Consider the following 19,719-nt stretch of genomic DNA (forward strand, 5'->3'; position numbering starts at 1 on the left):
CTCATTCAAATGGTCGCATGGATCTTCTGCACACCCCACTGGAGGACCCCTTTACACCTCAACAGACAGGTATTAGAAAGGGTGACTTTCATTTCCTAAGGCAGGCGGGGTGGGCAGTATTAACCCAGTATACATCTGTGAGGTGTTTGGACAGTGTCCTGAGCAATGCAGCATGCCACCCAGATGGTGGCGATTGGCCCTTCACTTAAGCCTCTAGAGCAATAGTTCTCAACCTTCCTGCTGCCACCCTTAAATACAGTTTGTCTCAACAATGACAGCAAAAGCCCCAGGACTCCAGGATTGGGGAGCTGTGAACTCAAGATTCAGGGCCCCCAGGGCCTGCACTCCTGTCCCCTGCCTGAGGTCATCATGTTGAGTGTACCCTCTCTTAAGAGATCAGTCACAGGGATCCCACTAGTGCCCTGGGCCACGGAGGTTGAACCTTTAACAGCTGAGCTAGGACACATTCGTGCTGGTGTTTTCAGGATTTGTTTGCCAAATTTATTTATTTGGAAATAAGAGGCTTCAGTTGTCCCCTAGAGATTGTTTTCAAGACAGATGGTTCTGGCTACCTTCAGTGGCATGGGAAGATGTCTTTTGAAAGTGAAGTCCAGGGCTGGAGAGGTGGCTCGGAGGTTAAAAGCACTGCCTGCTCTTCCAGAGGTCCTGAGTTCAACTCCCAGCAACCACATGGTGACTCACAACCATCTGTAATGAGATCTGGTGCCCTCTTCTGATATTTAGGGATACATGGAGGCAGAATGCTGTACACATAATAAATAAATCTTTTAAAAAAAAGTGAGGTCCATTTTTTCTTAGAAGTACCTGCCACAGCCAGTCGTTGGTGGCACACACCTTTAATCCCAGCACTCCGGAGGCAGAGGCAAGCGGATCTCTGTGAGTTCCAGGCCAACCTGGTCTACAGAGCGAGTTCCAGAACAACCTCCAAAGCAATACAGAGAAATCCTGTCTTGGAGAAAAAAAAAAAAAGTACCTGCCTCACAGGCCTGGGGTCCCATACTGCAGAGTCTTGAGTCTTATGAATACTGAGCGCTCATAGTTTCCTGTAGTTTCTACCATAGCCTCTAGATGTCCCCATCACCCATGAGCTCTCCTGGAGTTCACAGCTCCTAGCTCCTATCCCTGAGACTGGAATATAAAGACATGCAAACACTAATGTTTGCATTTGTTGTTTCTGCATGGGGCTGACTTAATGAAATTGTTACCTCAAGTGTTTTTTTTTTTAAATAAATGTCTTGAAATCAAGCTAGTCTAAATGCACACACTTGCTTCATGACAAAATAAAATAACCATGTACTGAATATGAAGCATTCATTTAACTGCTCTTTACAGCATCACTTAGACATATGTGTGGGTGGAGCAGTCAGGGAATAGACCAGTAGTAAGGTAATGCCCAGGTTCTACAAATAGAGAATAGGGCTCGTTCAGATAATCAGTGTGCAGACTGACAATGTTTATTGAATGAGTTAATGTTTGCCAATAAGCATAAAGGTGTGTGCTAGTTTCCTGCCGCTGTGGCAAATGTCAGAGACAGTTACCAAGGAAAAGGTTTATTTGGCTCATAGCCTTGAAGGTTGCAGTTCACAATTCACAGGCCTCCGGAGAAGGTAGGCAGCTCGAATCACAGCAGGAGTAGTAGGTAGAGCAAAATAGTTCACCCACAATTCTCTTTCCACCACCTCCCCAGGATACTAAGCTGGGGACCAAGTCTGGGTATTTAATGTTTTGTAAAACAGGGTCTCACTATGTAGTCGTAGTTGTCTGAGTATGTCGACCAGAATGGCCTTGAACTCACAGAGCTCTGCCTCTGGGTATTGGGATTAAAGGCATGCATCACCATACACATCTGATCAGCTTCATAAACCTAGTTATGAGCTGGGCGTTGGTGGCACACGCCTTTAATCCCAGCACTTGGGAGGCAGAGGTAGGCGGATCTCTGTGAGTTCAAGGCCAGCCTGGTCTACAGAATGAGTTCCAGGACAGCCTCCAAAACAATACAGGGAAACCCTGTCTCGAGAAACCAAAAAATAAAAATAAAAAATAAACCTAGTTATGAATAGACAAGTATTTATCCTAACTTCTCTAATTCTAACATGATGCAATTTCCCCTTAACTCGGGGGTTTCCAAAATTCAAATGTCTCCCGACCCGACTTCCTCTTGCTTTTGCCGGATTGGCAACCATGAAAGGCGACTGCCAACTGCTTGATGTTGTTTCATTTCTCTCTCCAAAGGACGAGGGGTGACCTAGGCTGTCCAGTTCAATCCTGCTTGTCATGGATCACTGTCGCAGGTCCGTGAAATGAAGACTTAGAGGCACCTTGGCGCACGCCTTTAATCCCAGCACTCGGGAGGCAGAGGCAGGCAGATCTCTGTGAGTTCGAGGCCAGCCTGGTCTACAGAGCGAGTTCCAGGACAGCCTCCAAAGCCACAGAGAAACCCTGTCTCGAAAAAAAAAAAAAAAAAAAAAAAAAGAATCACTTTAGCGCTGGGCGTTGGTGGCCTACGCCTTTAATCCCAGCACTTAGGAGGCAGAGGCAGGCGGATCTCTTGAGAGTTTGAGGCCAGACTCTACAGAGTTCCAGGACAGCCTCTAAAACAATACAGAGAAACCCTGTGGGGGGGGGGGAAGAAAAGGAAAGAAAGAAAGAAAAAGAATCACTTCAGCCTTTCTTGGCTGCAGGGCGTGTCAGTCTCAGGACTCACCTTCAGAATTGACCCTTCCCCCTGGGCTACTTTTATTGTTCTCCGGTTTACACCTAGCAAGTAGCTTCAAAACCTCCAGGCAACCGGATCTCTGTGAGTTCAAGGCCAACCTGATCTGCAGAGGGTTCCAGGACAGGTTCCAAAGCTACAGAACTTGTTTCAAAACAACAACATTCTGAGGAAGCTTCCAAAGGGACAATGCCAAGTGCAAACAGCATTCCGGAGGTACCTTCTGGGTTTCTTTCTAAACAAGTTTTGCATAGGCTTTGTACCCTTGGGAAACTCTCAGACAAGAGAAACAAAAGGTTAACTGTTAAACAAAAGATGGATAAGGCTACCGGCTGGTGGTGGGACACGTCTTTAATCCCAGCACTGGGAAGCAGAGGCAGGTGGATTTCTGTGAGTTCCAGGCCAGCCTGGTGTACAAGATCGAGTTCCAAGACAGCCTCCAAAGTCACAGAGAAAAAACAAAACAAACAAAAACCCCCCAAAAGATGGCTAAGGCTAGGTGCTGGCACTCTGGAGCCAGACCCGTATGTAGCACAGCGGGCACGCTGCCACACCTGCTAATATTCCTGGGCAGCTTCTTTACCCAGCTGACTCCGGGCCGACAAAACGCCTCCTGCTTGGCCTGTCTTCCTCGTCATGGGGTTGGTGGCCTAAGGCGAGGGCTGGGCACCAAAGGGAGTCCTTATGTGGGAGGCACAGCTGAGTGGCTGGAGTGGCCATTTTAGGGCCTGCTGTCACTTTCCTTGAGGCCACAGGCATGCCCCAGAATAGGCTGCGTCCTAGTCTGGACAGGGGCTCAAGTCCGTCTCCGGATTCTTGTAGTCGGGAACATCAGCTTGGGTTTCGGTTCCGGTAGGTTTCGGGTCTGAGAACAGCAGCTGGCTCAACCTCCTCGGAAGGCGGGCCGGTCACCATGGCGACGCCAATCCTGGGCTGCGCCCGTTCGCGGGTAGCGGTGGGTCCCGGACTCTCAGAGGCGGAAGCGCACCGACCGGTCATGCTTCGTGGAACGTTCTGGCTGCTACTGCTGCTGCTGCCACTGCATCCCCCGGGCACGCAGGGTCACCGCGGCGCCACAAGCCCGGGCCAGGAGGCCGAAGAGCAGGCCCCTTGGCCGAGCATCCAACTCCTGCAGGAGCAGCTGATGACGGTCGAGTCCCTCTCCAGACGGTACTGGACGTCCTTCAGTTGCACCGTGTGGCCGGATCACTGTGAGGACCAGGAGGTCCCCACGCCGCCCCTGGGTAAGAGCGGTCCCCGCCGCCGATCCCTCGCTCACCTACTAGCCTCACCAGCGTCGCGCACCTAGTAGGGGCAGTGGCAGTGGCAGCCTGCGCGACTCAGGAGGCCCGGTCACTGCACGGCTGGTGCAGCTCCTGGGGACAGCAAGAGGTCTGGCTTCCTGCCTTGCCTCACCTGCCCTGATTCCTCTGTACACGGCCTCCCCATTCTTGCCCGCCTGCCTTACTGGCGGCTTAAAGGATCCTTTGTAGACAGAACCGGTGATTGTCTCCAGCCTCAGATACATTCGCCTCTGCGGCTTGTGGAGGCAGCGCTGGAGCACATGCTGGGAGTTGGGACCCATCACTGAGAAACCTCAGGGTTGTCCCGCTCATCACTGTCTTGCTATCTCATAGCATCTCCTTTCCAGGCTGGAGCCTTCCTGTGTGGGGCCAGCGGGCCCTGGAGAGCTTCACCGAGTGGTTCTGCAGCTTTCAGGACTGCTGCGCCGATGGCGGGGACTGCAGGATCTACAACAACTTTACAGGTTAGAGCTGGCCTGATTTCCAGCGTCCAGGGGATCTGTGGGAAGGGGTGTTGGCGACTGTGAAGAAGCGACTGGTGAGAAACTTACCCTCAGCATTCCCCTTTTTCAGTAAGAGGAAAGTTAGGTCTGAGGTTATTTAGGGATCTCTTCTAACAAGACTTTGATGTTTCGGGTATTGAAGAAGTAATTACTCTGTTCCTTGTATCATTGGAAAGGAAGTCTTTTGCCTTCTCCCCCACTTTTAATGGGGGTACAAAAAACTTTGAACATTAAAATAGGCGGATTCTGTGTTAACCTAATGCCCTCCCGACTCTAGCCTTCCTCCTTTTTAAAGATTTTATTTGTTATGTACACAGTGTTCTGCCAGCATGTATGCCTGCAGGCCAGAAGAGAGCACCATATCTTACCACGAATAGTTGTGAACCATCCTGCAATTGCTGGGAATTGAACTCATGACCTCTGGAAGAGCAGCCAGTGCTCTTAACCACTAAGCCATCTCTCTAGCCCAGCCTCCTCTCCCCTCTTTTTTTTTTTTTTTTTTTTTTGGCTTTCTGAGACACAGTTTCTCTGTGTGACTTTGGAGCCTATCCTGGCACTCATGCTGTAAACCAGGCTGGCCTCGAACTGACAAAGATCCTCCTGCCTCTGCCCACCAAGTGCCAGGATTGAAGGCGTGCGCCACCACCGCCTGGCTCGACTCTATCTCTTGTTTCTTGTTTGCATCCTTCCTCAACTTGTACCCCCCTTCTCAGGTGTGAACCCAGATTAGCTGGCCAGCCCAGACAGTGGAATATAACCCGGACTTCTTGGTTTATCTTGATAAAGTAAGGCTGGGGCAGGGGGGTGGGGGTGTTTCTGCATCCTAAGAGAATCAGGAAGTTCTTTTCCATTATAAACCAATCCATACCATTCCATGGATGAACAATACCCTATCAGAAAGCCTGTATACCCCAACCTAGCTTCCGTGCATATAATAAATACCAACTAACCTCTTCTGTATTTTTTTATTATGTTAGGTGGATCTATTGCATGTTACAGGTAGTTTGCAGTTTAACTCTCCAGTGCAGTATTTAGCCCCAGACACAAAACCTATTTGGAAAGGTGTGGTTTGGTCCTTTGCAAAATTTCCTGATTTCCCCAGAAGTAGTTTCTCACCTGGGGTTTTCCTGGAGTTCTATCCCACCTCTAGTGTCTCTGTCACCTTGAAGTGCAAACTAAACATTAGGTTACTTTTTTTTTTTTTGGTTTTTACGAGACAGGGTTTCTCTGTATTGTTTTCAAGGCTGTCGGTCCAGCCTGGCCTCTCACTCACAGAGATCCACCTGCCTCTGCCTCCCAAGTGCTGGGATTAAAGGCGTGCACCACCAACGCCTGGCAACATTAGGTTACTTAATTAGAAAAGTGCCAACGGGGCTGAGGGGACAGCTCGGGTGCTATAGTGCTTGCCACACAAGCATGAGGATCTCAGTTCAGACCCCAACACCCATGTGAAAGCTAGGCACAGCGGCACACTCATGCACACTCATGCACACTCATGCACACCCACAGGAAGATCCCCAGCACCCATGTGAAAGCTAGGCACAGCAGCACACTCATGCACACTCATGCACACCCACAGGAAGATCCCCAGGGCTTGTTGGAGAAGTCAGTCTAGCCAAATCTGAGCTCTGGGTTCAATGAGAGATCTTTCCCTTAAAAGCAAGGCAGAAGCCTGGTAGTGGTGGCACACACCTTTAATTCCAGCGCTCCGGAGGCAGAGGCAGGCAGATGTCTCTGAGTTCTAGGCCAGCCTGGTCTACAGAGTGAGTTCCAGTACAGCCAGGGCTATTTACACAGAATCTCAAAAAGCCAAACCAACCAAACAACCAAAAAGTGGTTGAGGGAAATGTCTGATGTGAACCTCTGGCCTCCATTGCACATGTAACCCCCTACACACATACAGGAACACACTCACACTCATGTAAAGAGAAAGGGAGGGAAGGAAGGAAGGAGGCACCGACACCAGTGACTCTGTCTGAAGCTGGGTCGAGCACAGGGTGGAATCCCAGGCCACATGCAGGTCAGGAAGCTTGAATGTGGATTTAAAGCAAGTCACCACTCTCTTTAGATGACCCACTGTTCTTCAGGGCCTGGAAGTCCAAATGTGAAGCATCCTAGTTCTGACGACAGAGAAGATGGCTCTAACTGTCAGTTTTCCCTTTGTGGCACCAATGGTTTTGAAACGAAGCAAGATGATGACAAGTGATTTGTAGTAGACTGTCACCTGCCAATGTTCCAGAACTCCCTCTGGGTTGGCTTGAGGTGCCCAGCCAATTGGTCTTGATGGTAGCCTCAGCTGGTAGCCCAGCCTCCCTGCCTCCAATATGTGTCCCTTTGGGGGGGGGCAAAGGAAAACAGGTCTGGCTTTGGGAAGCTGCTCTCAAGTATGGGCCGGGTTGGGATGGGATGATGGACAGAGAACATGAATTTTTTTTTTCCAAGACAGGGTTTCTCTGTATTGTTTTGGAGGCTGTCGGTCCAGCCTCCTGGCCTTGAACTCACAGAGATCTGCCTGCCTCTGCCTCCCGAGTGCTGGGATTAAAGGCGTGGGTCACCACCGCCCGGCAAGAGCATGAATTCTTGAAGCAGGGTTGGGAGCCCTTTGGATGTGGGGTCCTTCCACACTGGCCTGTCCAGCCATTGTGGCAGATTCAGAAAGGGTAATTTTATTCTTCAGTGTTCAGTCTTGATTTCTCGATTTCTCAGCAAATGGCCTTTGAATACCATTTGCTATGAGGTCCTTCCTGCTTCTCGTTCTGAGGTCACAGGGATCAGATGACAGGCATGCTGGGGTGTGGCAGAGAGGGGTACACACATGCCCCTGTGCCTCTCACTGTGGCCTCTTTCCTCCTTCCAGGCTTAGAATCAGACCTGCGTGTGCGACTGCATGGCCAGCATCTGGCTAGCAAGCTGGTCCTAAGAGCAGTGAGGGGCTACTTAGAGACACCCCAAGTTGATAAGGCCCTGGCTCTGTCATTCCATGGCTGGTCCGGCACAGGCAAGAACTTCGTGGCACGGATGCTGGCAGAAAACCTGTACAGGGATGGAATACGGAGTGATTGTGTCAAGATGTTTATCTCTACCTTCCATTTCCCACACGCCAAGCATGTGGACATGTACAAGGTGAGACTGCAATGCTGGGGAGCTTCTCTGGCCTGGTAGGGGTGAGGCCCCTCTGCTACCACAAGGAGGTAGAGCCTAGAGCAGGTTAGTACAGGATAGGGACAGCTGCAGGGACAGAACCAGTTGACAGGCAGCCACTCCCTACCCTCTCACAGAGGCAGCCTAGAGCTTCAGGAGGGAAAACTGATGTTTCCAGAATATTCTGGAACTTTCCATGACGGTTTCACACTGGAGCCAGACACAGGGCCAACAGAATCACAGGTTTTTGCTTTGTTTTTTCTTTTTGTGATGTGTGTGTGTTAAAAGTAGTGAAATGTATCTGGGTGTGGTGGCACATGCCTGTAATCAGCACTTGTTGACTAAGGCAGGAAGATCTTGAGTTCAAGAGCAGCCTGGGCTGCAAAACGAGATCCTATCAAAAAAAAAAAAAAAAGGAGCGATATATCTATCTAAGGAAATGTGGAATAGAAAAAAAGCATAAATTTTACCATCCCGTCCCCAATTGCCGTAGCCTTCTTAGCTTACTGCAGTTAGCACTGTGATTTCCCATGGTCATATATTTGTGTGTGTGTGTACACACACACACCTCACTCATGCGTGCACGCACATTGTGCGCCCCTGCTGCTGTCAGACTTCTTCACAGCTGTTTCACACCACTGTAGTTCCATTAGGAAGGGGCATGTTTGGCTGGCTTCTGTTTCATCCCCCCAGACTTACACTGGGTCATGAATGTCTGGCTGAGCTTTACAGGCCTGATTGCCTGGATTAAACAGGAAAGCTCGAGTTAACCCTGACAACAGCCTAGGGAACCGAGTTGGCCACAAACTGCAGGGAGAGGCTTGTTTCCAAAGGCTTGTTCAGGTTTTTTTTCCCCTCGAGTGTATCATTGAATAATGAAAGCAACAATAGTGATTTGATTCTTTTGCCTTGTCCTCCCAAGTCTTGGATCACAGGCATGCACTACGCTCACTTTTCAAAATGTGGTGCTAGAAATTGACCTGAAGGCCTCCAGCATGCTAGACAAGCAATCAACTACGTAGCTACACTCCCGCCATTTTAAAAAGGTGTCATCACCATGATGGTCCACAATCACACATGACTCCTCAGTTCTTCCCACAGCTTACTACAGTCAGCATTGGTACATGCCAGCAAGCCACTGAACAAAATGCTCCTTTGCTGTTTTGCTATTTGGAGGGTTTTTGTTTTTTCATTTACACATGCAGTAAAATTAGCCTGAACATAAGCAAACAGCTATGGCCGCACCCATGTTGACTCTCAACTATTATACTTAGGAGTGTGTAAACTGGGAAGATTATGTCAGCCTTGAGGATAGAGCTTGCCTGAGTCACCTGGTAGTTTCAGTATGGCCTTGGAGGGCAAGGGCAGAGAGTCCTGAGATGTGTCAGGCAACTGACAGCTGCGCTTCCCCGGAGGAATTCTCTGGCGTTGACTGCGGCAAAACTGCTTGAGGATGTCAGCTTCCCCACTAGGAAGCCGGCATGTCCACACACTCACATGCTTGGGTGTCAAAGGATGAAGACGCCAGAGACTGACATGGATAGATAGTGTAGATTTGCCCCGAGAAGCAGCTGTGCTCAGCCCTGAGAGAATCGCAAAGTTTGGTGAAGAGTTTACTGTCTTGTGGTGGGCGCCCTTGTGGTAACTAACCCTCAAGTTACACCACACATAACAGGCTGGCTCTCTTGGGATCTCGGCCCAGTCTGGGTTATCAGTGAGGGTTCTGCTTCTGAGAGGTCAAGGGATTGTGGCTGGCACCCTCTGGACCCTTGAGCTTTTCTTCTGTCTCCAGGTGGTTGAGTCCGACGGTTTCCTTTCCTGGGGAGGGTGAGGTGATCCTTAGCTCCAGGGTGGGACCTACTTAGTCCCGGAGAAGGCACCTGGCTGATGCTGCTTCGCTGGACCAGGGGGCTTTCTAACGAACTCCCCGGCACTGTTTTCATCCCAGGTGGGGATGCTCAAGCCAGGTACAGGAGAGGTTAGCAGCCTGGTTGGGCGGAAGCCACCCTTGGGTTTGGTAGTTGTGGTGGGGGGGAGCCCAACGTCGGTGCTCCACTGCACCTGCGCTGAGGAAGCAGGCGCCCACCCTCCTCCGAGGTTGCAGCTCCCCGTGTCCTGTGCAGGAGGAGTTGCGCTGGCAGGTGCAGGAGACACGGCGGCGTTGCCACCAGAGCATGTTCATCTTTGACGAAGTGGAGAAGCTGCACCCGGAGCTGCTGGAGCTGCTTGGACCGCACCTGGAACCCAGGGTCCCCAAGGCTCAGGGCATGGAGCCGCCCAGAACCATCTTCCTCTTTCTCAGGTGAGGTCTGAGCAGGAAGCCCGGGAGTGGGGTGCTGATTAGCAGGAGGCCTTCTTGAAGTCAAAGCCCCACAGTTTGGAAGAAGGCGAGGGACACAGAGGCCTCCCGGCCCACCCGCCCCCCCCCAGCATTCTCCCAGGGACTCTGGCAGCAGCTAAAGAGACGCTGCTTGTCTGCGCAGCCGCCTCAGGGGCCTTTGCAAAGAGCTTCCGAAGCATCGGGTTTTTTGTTTTTGTTTTTAGGTTTTTTGTACACTGTGTTTCGGTCTTATTCACACACACACATCCCAACCCCAGTCATTAGATCATTTCCCACCTTACCCATCCAACTCGCGTCCCTTAAAAAAAAAATCAAGACCAATTTGTGAATCCCAAATATTCTTGGATGTATGGTCTGACATGGAATTGGGTCAATTTACCAAGGGCTACACGAAGCAAAAGCAGACTCTCTCCCAGTAGCTAATAATTGCCAATAGAACTTAGCTAGGGTGGGACTTGGTACCTGGCTGTCCTTGATGGGATTTGGTTTGTCTTGGGCTGGCACAGATCTGCTTTTATTTATTACATATACAGTGCTCTGCCTACATACCAGAAGAGGGCACCAGATTGAATTGTAGATGGTTGTGAACCACCATGTGGTTGCTGGGAATTGAACTCAGGACCTCTGGAGGAGCAGCGAGTGCTCTTAACCTCTGAGCCATCTCTCCAGCCCCATCCCTGGCTCTTATACTCTTCCTACTTCCTCTTCTGCTATGATCCTTGAACCTTGGGAGGAGAGGGTGAGGTATTTATGTTCCATTTAGAGCTGTGCAGACTCTTTCGCTGGGCACCTTGGCCAGTTGTGGGTCTCTGCGTCAACCATTTACTGCCAGTAGACGCTTCTCTGATGAGGGTTGAGAGATGCACTTATCCGTGGGCATAGTGATAAGTCATTGGGAGTCCGTTTAATACTGTGTACATTTAGAATAATAGTGCTGGTTCTCCTGTAGGGCCAAAGACGTGTCTCCATTGGTTCTGGGCCCAATAATGGTACAGGTATTGACTTTGGATGTGTAGCATGAGACTTAGATCCAACCAGGAAGCAGGGATCACACCCATGCCTTTTCCCAACATCTTTTAATGTTATTTATCCCTGCCTATATCTCCGTTACTCTGCCCTCCCTTTCCTTACCCAAATGTAACCCTCCTGTCCCATTATGCCCCTTTCACCCTTTATTCCAGTGTGTTCTATCTCCCTGTGGCCCTGTAGTCATTTCCTGACCTCTGTGAGTATACTATTCCAAATGTAACACACACGTATCTAAAAGTTTAAAGCTAACACTCAGAAATGAAAGGAAGCTTGGTATTTGTCTTTCTGGGTCTAGGTTACCTCAGAATGATTGGTCCTAGTGCCATACAATTACCTGTGAATTTCATAATTCATTTTCTTCACAAGTGAGTGATTCCATTGTGATAATATACCTCATCTTCATTATCCACTCATCAGTGGACAGACAACAGGTTTTCATTTCCTAGCTATTGTGCACAGAGCAGCAATAATGCGGATGAGTATGTATCTCTACAGTAGGAAATACAGTCCTTTGGGTATATGCTTAAGACAGGTATAGCGGGAGCATGTGGTTGCTCTTAGCTTTTTGAGGGGTCTCCACACTGAGTTCCTTAGTGGCTGCACCAATTTGTACTCTAAACAACAGTGAATAAGTGTTTCCTTTCCCCACACAAATGCTGGCATTTCTCATTGGTTGTTTGTTTTTAATCTTAGCCATTCTAACTAGGGTAAGATGTAGTTGGACTTTCTTTGGACTGTCAGCTCCCAAATAATGACACAGAGATTCCTTACTAATTATGAAAGCTTGGCCTTGGGTTAGGCTTGTTCCCAACTAGCTCTTGTAACTTAAATTAACCCATTTATATGAATCTACATTCTGCCACATGGCTCCTTACCTCTGCTCCACACTGAACATCTGACTTGCTCCAACTCACTGGCAAATCCCACTTCTCTTCTTCCCAGAGTTCTTATCTCTTCCCAGAAGTCCCACTTATCCTCTCCTGCCTAACTATTGGCCATTCAGCTCTTTATTAAACCTTAACAGAGACACATCTTCACAGTGTACAAGATTATTTCACAACAGTAAGATGAAATCGCAAAGTAGTTTTAATTTACATTTCCCTGATAGTTAAGGATGTTGAAAATTAAAAAAAAAAGTTTCTCAGTCTGGCGTCATCAGAGAAGACAGAGCCTCAATTGAGGAGACTGTCTCGATAAGATCCAGCTGTGAGGTATTTTCTTAATTAGGGATACATGGGGGAGGTCCCAGTCTGTTGTGGGTGGAGTCATCCCTGGCCTGGTGATCCTGAGTTCTATAAGAAAGCAGGCTGAGCAAGCCTGGAGGAGCAAGCCAGTAAGCAGCACCCCTCCATGGCCTCTGCATCAGCTCCTGCCTCCAGGTTCCTGTCCTGTTTGAGTTCCTGTTCTGACTTCCTCCCATGGTGAACAGCCAAGTGGAAGTGTGAGCCACATAAACCCCTTCCTCCACAGTTTTGCTTTTGGTCATGGTGTTTCAGCACAGCAACAGTAGCCCTAACTGAGACAGCCTATTTAGTTCCATGTCCCATTTTTACTTGTCTTTTTCTTCTCAGTTTAATTTTTTTTTGAGTTCTTTGTATATCTAGACTCTAACCCACAGTCAGACGTGTATCTGATAAAGATCCTCCCCCCATTTTGTAGACTGCCTCTTTCAAGTATGGTGTCCTTTGCTGTACAGAAACCTTTTAATTTCATGAGGTCCAGTTTATTGTTAATCTCAATGCTTGTGCTGCTGGGGTCCTATTCAGAAAGTCCTTCTCTGTGTGTATGAGCTCAAGTGTCCTTTCTGTCTATCAAATTCAGGGTACCAGGTCTTATGTGGGGGGTCATTGATCCACCTGGAGTTGAGTTTTGTGTAGAATCAGAGATAAGAATGAAATTTTATTCTTCTACATGTAGCTATCCAGTTTGATCAGCGTCTTTTATTTTTAAAAATGCTGCCTTTTATCCAATGTATATTTTTGGTATCTTTGTCAAAAGTCAGGTGGCTATCAGTTTGTAGGTTAATATGTGGGTCCTTAATTCTATTCAATTGATTGTTGAGTCTGTTTTATCTCAGTATTATGCTGTTTTTAGTACCATAACTCTGTAGCGTAACTTGAAATCTGGGATGGTAGTACCTCCGAAGTTTTTTGTTGTTTAGGAGTGTCCTGGATATCCTGAGTTTTTGTGTTTCCATATGAAATTTAAGATTTTTTTTAGTTTCTGTGAACTGCATTGGGATTTTAATGGAGATTGTGTTGAGTCTGTAGGTTGCTTTTGGTAGGATGGCTATTTTTATAGTATTAACCCTACTGGTCCATAAAACCATGGAAGGTATTTAATCCTCTGCTATCTTATCCAGTTTCTTTTTCTTTTTTTTAGTGCCTTACAGTTTTCATTGTATATGTCTTTCACTTCCTCAGATTTATTCCAAGATAATTTTGAGGCCATTTTGAAGGGGGTCATTCCCTTGACCTCTATCTTCGTGTAATTGTCATTTGTATATAGGAAGGCCACTAATTTTTAAGTGTTTTGTATTTTCCTACTTTGTTGAAAGTATCAGCTGTAGTTTTCTGGTGGAGTCTCTAGCGTATAGAATCGGATCACCTGCAAATAAAGACGTTCTGGCTTCTTCCTTCCCTTGTACCCTCTTAGTCTCCTTGTCTTACTCTCTAACTACCACTTCAAGCATTGTGTTAAACAGGAGGGTGCAGAGTGGACATTCTGTCATATCCTGGTTTTAGTGGAAATGCTTTTGAATTTTCCTTTGTTTAGGATGGTGTTGACTTCCTGTGTATTACATTGTTACGTTAAGTCCCCTATATGCCTATTTTCTCCAGGACTTTAATCATGAATGGATACTGCTGGATTTTGTCAGACCTTTTCTGTGTTTAATGAGATGATCCATCTACTTATGTGGTGGATTTTGTTTATTGATTTACATATGTTGCTCAATCCCTGCATCTCTGGAATGAAGGTGACTTGATCGTGGCGGGTAATCTTTTTGATGTGCTCTTTGATTTGATTTCTAAATATTTTATTGATAAGCCCTGCATCTGTTTTCATCAGGGAGATTGGTTCATAATTTTCTCCTTTTTGTTGGGTCTTTGGTGTTGGTATGAGGATAAAACTGGCTTCATAAAACAGATTTGATTGAGAAGTTTTTCTGTTATTTGAAGTGGGTTTTTATAGTTGGGTGCTTCTTACAATTTATTAGATTCATTCATTTTATTTTTATGTGTTTGCCCAGCATTGCTGTGCTTTTGTTCCATGTACCTAGGTCTCCAAAACAGCTTAGTGGCAAGCAGAGAAGAATCGTGTCCAGTATGAATGCTTCACCAAAGCCCCTTGCAAACCTGCCACTTACTTCCTGGCCATGAGGCCACTCTCGTGCTGTTTTCTAGGCTTTGGGGTGCCCTGGGGAAGGAGGAGTGATTTTTTTCTCCCAGCTGAGCTGTGGAAGGCAGGTTTGGGGTTCAGGTGGTTCCCCAAGACAAGATTGGACAGATTTAAGCCAGGTGGGTTTCTGCACGTGGAAAGCGAGGTCGGCATAGGGTGAGGATCTGGGGGTGGCTTTAGGAGAAGAGAGGCGTTTGGTAATGTCACGAGTGCAGAGTGAAGATGAGCAGCTTCCGTGGGTTTACCCCTTTCTGAGGCAGTGGCCTCAGCTGTCTATGATACCCCTACATGCAGAGATGGCTGAACGGTCCTAAGGCACTAACTGACTCTCCTACCGTTGCCTTACAACTTGGCAAACTCTGTTAGGTGCTGAGCTTGCCCAGTGTGACCCAGTGACCCTCCTATCTCAAGGCAAACACTTGGTCACTGACCATCTGACAATGGTCCTGCCCTTTCCCCTACATACCTGACCTCAATGGACTGACTGAGGCCACGTAGTTACACACACACACACACACACACACACACACACACACACACACACACACACACGGGTTCACATGGGTGAAGGTGCCACGTAGGTAAGTCACACACACAGGGTCGGATGAGTGAAGGTGGCCTGAGAGATTCCACCTGACAGCAGTCAAACTTGCCTTCCAGGGGCTCTTAAACAGGCGTGGTAGTGGTCTCCTTGCTGCAGGCTTGTACCACAGAGAGGCCATGAGCCATTTATTTTCCCTTTGTGCTAAGGACCCTTGCATTTGTGTTGTATATGTGTATGCTCTCCTGTGTAGAGGTTGACACTGGGTGTCCAGTATCAGTCTCTATCTTGCTTTTAATTTTCTTTTTTGGACAGGGTTTCATTATGTAGCCCCAGCTGGCCTGGAACTCGCTATGCAGACCAGGCTGACGTGTAACTCAGATCCACGTACCTGTCTCCTGTGCGCTAAGAATAATGGCATATGCCACCACACTTGGCTCTACCTTGTTTTTTTGAGACAGGGTGAGCTCCCAGAGCTGAACTTAAAAGTTCACACAGCCATGCCCAGCTCTTCACAGGGCTGCTGGCGAACCTGAACTTAGGTCTTCATGCTCAGACAACACTTTGTCCATTGAGCCCTTCCCGGCCCTGACAGTCAATTTAACCTGCAGTTTAGTCCTGAGGTACTGGTGGCGTTTTTACCAACTCTCTTGTGGCACCAGAAGGCAGACAGAGTAGGTGAAGCCCAGGAGGCCTTGCCCAACATGGCCAACAATGAATTTTATAGTGCCAATACTTTTTTAAGAGAGTAAGCTTTATCTATAAAAGTGGACAGTAAGATAGGAAGCAGCCAGGCCCGGGCAGGGTGACCCGGCTGTGATGAGTCGGCAGTGTTACCCGCTGCAGTCACAGTCCAGGTGGAATTGGACATCCCCGCATCTGTGGATGAAGCCCCCCCCCCAATTCTCATCTAGCGTTTCGTTCTTTGGGTTCTGCTCATCGCAGACTTTTGCTCCCTCTAGGCTCCTGAGGATGTTTTAGGTCTGTCCTAGACTTCCACGCTTGGTCCTGAGGGGCAGTGCGGATAGTTTTTAGAAGCATATAGTGCTGTTTATGGCTCAATTTCAGAGGTAGCACTTGAAGCAACCAGGGAACCAAAAGCATCCCTTGCCTGGGCTGGAGAATTCAGGCACTTGCTATACTGACTTGGGCCTGTGTCTGCCAGTAGAAGGCCCCAGGGTCACATGGCAAGACTGGAGCTGTTGCCTTTTTGTGCCCCCAGAAGAGTGTTGCTAATGTCTGTTCTCTTTGAGCTGCTGTCAGGGTACACACAGAAGGGACTTTGAAGAAGAACTATGTAGACGTGGGTTATCCATGAACACAGTATATGGAGATGTGCAGCAGGTATTCATTCCTGCCTCCTGACTGACCAGCAGCCTCTAGATTGTCTGGGCCCGGTTTCTCATTTTACAAAGGAAGAACCTGAGGCCCACAGAGGTTTGTGATTGAGTCTAGCTGTTCTTCAGGGAATAGTTCACAGTTGTGACGGAGACTGTGATTTCGCCCCCGTCAGCACATAACATAGCCGATGAGGAAGGAAGGTAGCATAATGTATAGCTGCCCGGCTGAGCTGAAGACGCTGGGCGGGCAGTGAAGGTTTCCCAGGCCTTGTGCTGTGAGAGGTACAGCCTGTACCGTGGTGGGGAAAAGGCACCGGCTGCAGGCACCACAGCAGGCGGTGCAGAAAAAGCTGCAGATACATGTGCCGAAATCATGCAGAGTGAGGCTCCGGGTTACACGGGGAAGCAGGCGGGTTGTCTCCTGGGCTGAAATGGGAAGGTCTATGTCCTAAGGGCTTAGACAGTCACCTACCTCACTAGCCTGCTGTCTCAGAGATGGTGCAAACGGCTACTGTGGCAAACCCAGATGGGGCAGTCTCTGGTGGTGGGGCCAGTCTTGCCAGAAAACCTCCAGACAGGCTGTGCAGCAGAAGCCCAAGTCAAATGACTGGTGTAAGCAGTTTCAGCAGGCCTGGAAGTCTGGCAGGGCGCTGGGCTTGAGCAGGGCCTGAGGACTCAAGGCCTCTGGTAAGTCCTGTAGCTGTGAGGGACACACTGGCCCTCACCTATTTGCTGGCGCCTGCCCCAGCCTCTCCCTCCCCAGCTAGGGGGGCTGGTTAGGGACTGCAGGACAAACTCAAATGCAAACTCAGCAAAAAGCTATGTGTGAACTCTTCTGAGGAAACAGGGGCATTCTGAGCCTTGTGAGGAGGGTGGAGATGCTGGACCCCCAGAGTCTAATTTGCGCCTGCCTCCCCTACTCCTTCACTATGTTCCTCATTCTGTGGCTGTTAAGATGCAGGGAAAGAGTTGGGGCTCAGCTGGTGCCCGAGCTTCCTGGGCTGCAACTCGGAACAGCGAGGAACTGTCCTGGCTGCCCGTCCCCAGCACTCCCAGCTTCAGGTGGTGGCCCCTCGAGTCTGACAGTCACTGCTGTATGTCCTGATATATTCCTTCAAGTGCCACACGGTCCCAGAATCTTTCACATCTGGCTTGTATGTAGGTCATACAGAACTTGAGTTTCACCAGTGTTTACCAAAAATGGCAAGGCAGGCAGGATGGGGGCAAAGCCGGGGCAGTGCCTTTCTGCTGCGCCCCATGGAGCAGCCTCCCGTGCTCTAGGAACTGGTACTGGAGGTCAGGGAGCACACGTGGGAGTGGGTGTGGGGATCAACTGTTAACAGGCACTTGTTTCTTTAGTAACCTTGGGGGCAGCATCATCAGTGAGGAGGTCCTGAGTTTGCTGAAGGCAGGCTGGTCTAGGGAGGAAATCACGATGCAGCACTTGGAGACCCCCCTTCAAGCTGAGATCATGAAGTCCACAGGTAAGCAATCAGTTCAGATACACAGTCCTTGTCAAGAGTCCCAGCTGGAGGTGATTAGTATATGTACCAAATTTGATATAGTGGGGGTGTCTAAACAGTGGAGGACAAAGGACAGTCTCAAATTGTTAACTTCCAGTGGCACAAAGAGAAGTAAGCCTAAACGCCTTTCCTGAAAATGCCCCACCACAGACACGGTCTCCGATGCCCACAGACTAGCAGATCTCCCTGAGAGAACAGTGGTTCAGCCCCAGCCAAAGGTGCCTGTTTCCTGCACCAACCAAAGCCACAGTCCTGGTGGTGGTGCCCTGCCACACCCACAATGCTTCTGTGCCAGAAGCAATCACAGCTCCACAGCTCTTGGCATCTACTGCAGACAGCACTCCTAGAGCTCCATGGGAGACCACGTCTTGCCCAGGTCTCAAATTGGGGGACACCTTAAATCTTTAGCACAGTCTCAGGTCAGTCTCCATGTAACTTTGGGTCTTGATTTCAGACAGTGGCTTTGGCTCCAGCCGTCTTGTAAAGGAAAACCTTATTGACATCTTTGTCCCCTTCCTGCCATTGGAGTACTGCCATGTGCGGCTGTGTGTCCAAGACGCCTTCCTGAGTCAGGACCTCCCGTACACAGAAGAGGCCCTGGATGAAATTGCCAAGATGATGACATATGTCCCCGAGGGGGAGCGGCGTTTCTCCTCCCAGGGCTGCAAATCCATTTCCCAGAGAATCAACCTCTTCCTGCCTTGAAAGTGTCTCCTTGTGCTCCCTGGGGCGGTCCTTCTCCACCAGTGAGACCCTGGATCTGCCAGGCACCCTGGGGCTCAGCGTCGCTGCTCCAGCTGGGGTGCAGAAGGTGGACCCTAACAGAGCCAGCTCTTAAATCACTTGGTGCCTTAAAGACCTGCATTCTAGACATTCTATAATGTAGGCCAGGAAGTCAGAAAGCCATCAGGAAGTCCAAGTGCCAAAGGGTTCCCAGAACTCCCTCCACAGGCTCTTGGCCACAGCTCTTCCCAGAAAGTGGCTGGACTTGAGTATGAGCCTGAGGCTGCAGGATCCTTGGGCTACAAAACACAAAAGAGCTGTGGCTCGTCAGGAGTGTGCTCCGTTCGGGTCTGTGGGTGCGGGCTAGCTTTCCAGAGGAACGGGGTCAGCTTCGGCACTTGAGCAGATGGACAAATGGCCTTAGGCTAAAGGGAAGACCACATGCTTTGAAAACGTGCCAGTGACGAGTGTGGCACACACCTGTGATCCCAGCACTGAGTAGGTTAATACAGGAGAGAGAGCTCAAGAGACCTGAGCTCCCTGGCTGAGTTTGAGGTCAGTCAGGCTTGACAAACAAAATCTACAGATGTGTAGCTAAGGTTATGTTGTTTTATAGACTGAAAACTTTTTTATGTACAGATTAAATTTCATATTTTTCTAACATCCGTGGCCTCCTTTCTTACTAGTGATTGTACTCAACACTGATGGGAACTGGTAGAGCCAGGTGCTGACCTGCAAGTAGTGGATTTCAGCTCACTTTGGGGCCACCCGAGCTCAGAGCTACACGAGCTTCTTCCTTAGGCTCCAAAGACTCAGTGCTCAGTCATGAGTTTTTCACCCAGGCTTTGTCAAGCGAAGCGGTGTTTCCTGAGCTTGACACGGTGAGACAGACGGCCACCGCCTTCTTTATGACAGCTCTGTTCTGCCTTTTTTCATCTGGTTCCTTCACACCTTTGGAACACAGGTGTTTGTGCACAATCTCCTCCTCTTAGTGTATCCCTCCTCTACCCTCCCACCTTTAGCCCCTGTGGATGGACCGTGTCTGCATTTAACGGCTGGTCGTACATGAGTGCTCACCTGCCTTAGGTTAGGGAGCACTGAGTCCAGCCATACTGGGTACTTAGTACTCAACTAAATGAAG

At 49.0% G+C, this 19,719-nt stretch overlaps 1 protein-coding gene across 1 annotated transcript; it reads left to right on the forward strand.

The window, feature by feature from the left end:
* Positions 1–3,412: 3,412 nt before the first annotated feature.
* Tor3a (torsin family 3 member A) lies at positions 3,413–19,241 on the forward strand. The gene is made up of 6 exons (XM_005071312.4): positions 3,413–3,978; positions 4,386–4,502; positions 7,399–7,664; positions 9,806–9,984; positions 17,692–17,816; positions 18,310–19,241. Exons 1-6 carry the CDS (start codon positions 3,648–3,650, stop codon positions 18,558–18,560), a joined length of 1,269 nt encoding a protein of 422 aa, XP_005071369.2. The 5' UTR covers positions 3,413–3,647; the 3' UTR covers positions 18,561–19,241.
* The last annotated feature ends 478 nt before the right edge of the window (positions 19,242–19,719 follow it).

Source organism: Mesocricetus auratus, unplaced genomic scaffold (assembly GCF_017639785.1).
Source record: "Mesocricetus auratus isolate SY011 unplaced genomic scaffold, BCM_Maur_2.0 Super-Scaffold_100676, whole genome shotgun sequence".
NCBI lineage: Eukaryota > Metazoa > Chordata > Mammalia > Rodentia > Cricetidae > Mesocricetus > Mesocricetus auratus.

Excerpts from the sequence above, each read along its gene's own strand:
- Tor3a (XM_005071312.4), top strand. The coding sequence starts at position 3,648 with ATGGCGACGCCAATCCTGGGCTGCGCCCGTTCGCGGGTAGCGGTGGGT. Across the intron at positions 4,503-7,398 it reads GATCTACAACAACTTTACAG|GCTTAGAATCAGACCTGCGT; the intron begins GTTAGAGCTGGC and ends TCCTCCTTCCAG. Across the intron at positions 17,817-18,309 it reads TGAGATCATGAAGTCCACAG|ACAGTGGCTTTGGCTCCAGC; the intron begins GTAAGCAATCAG and ends TCTTGATTTCAG.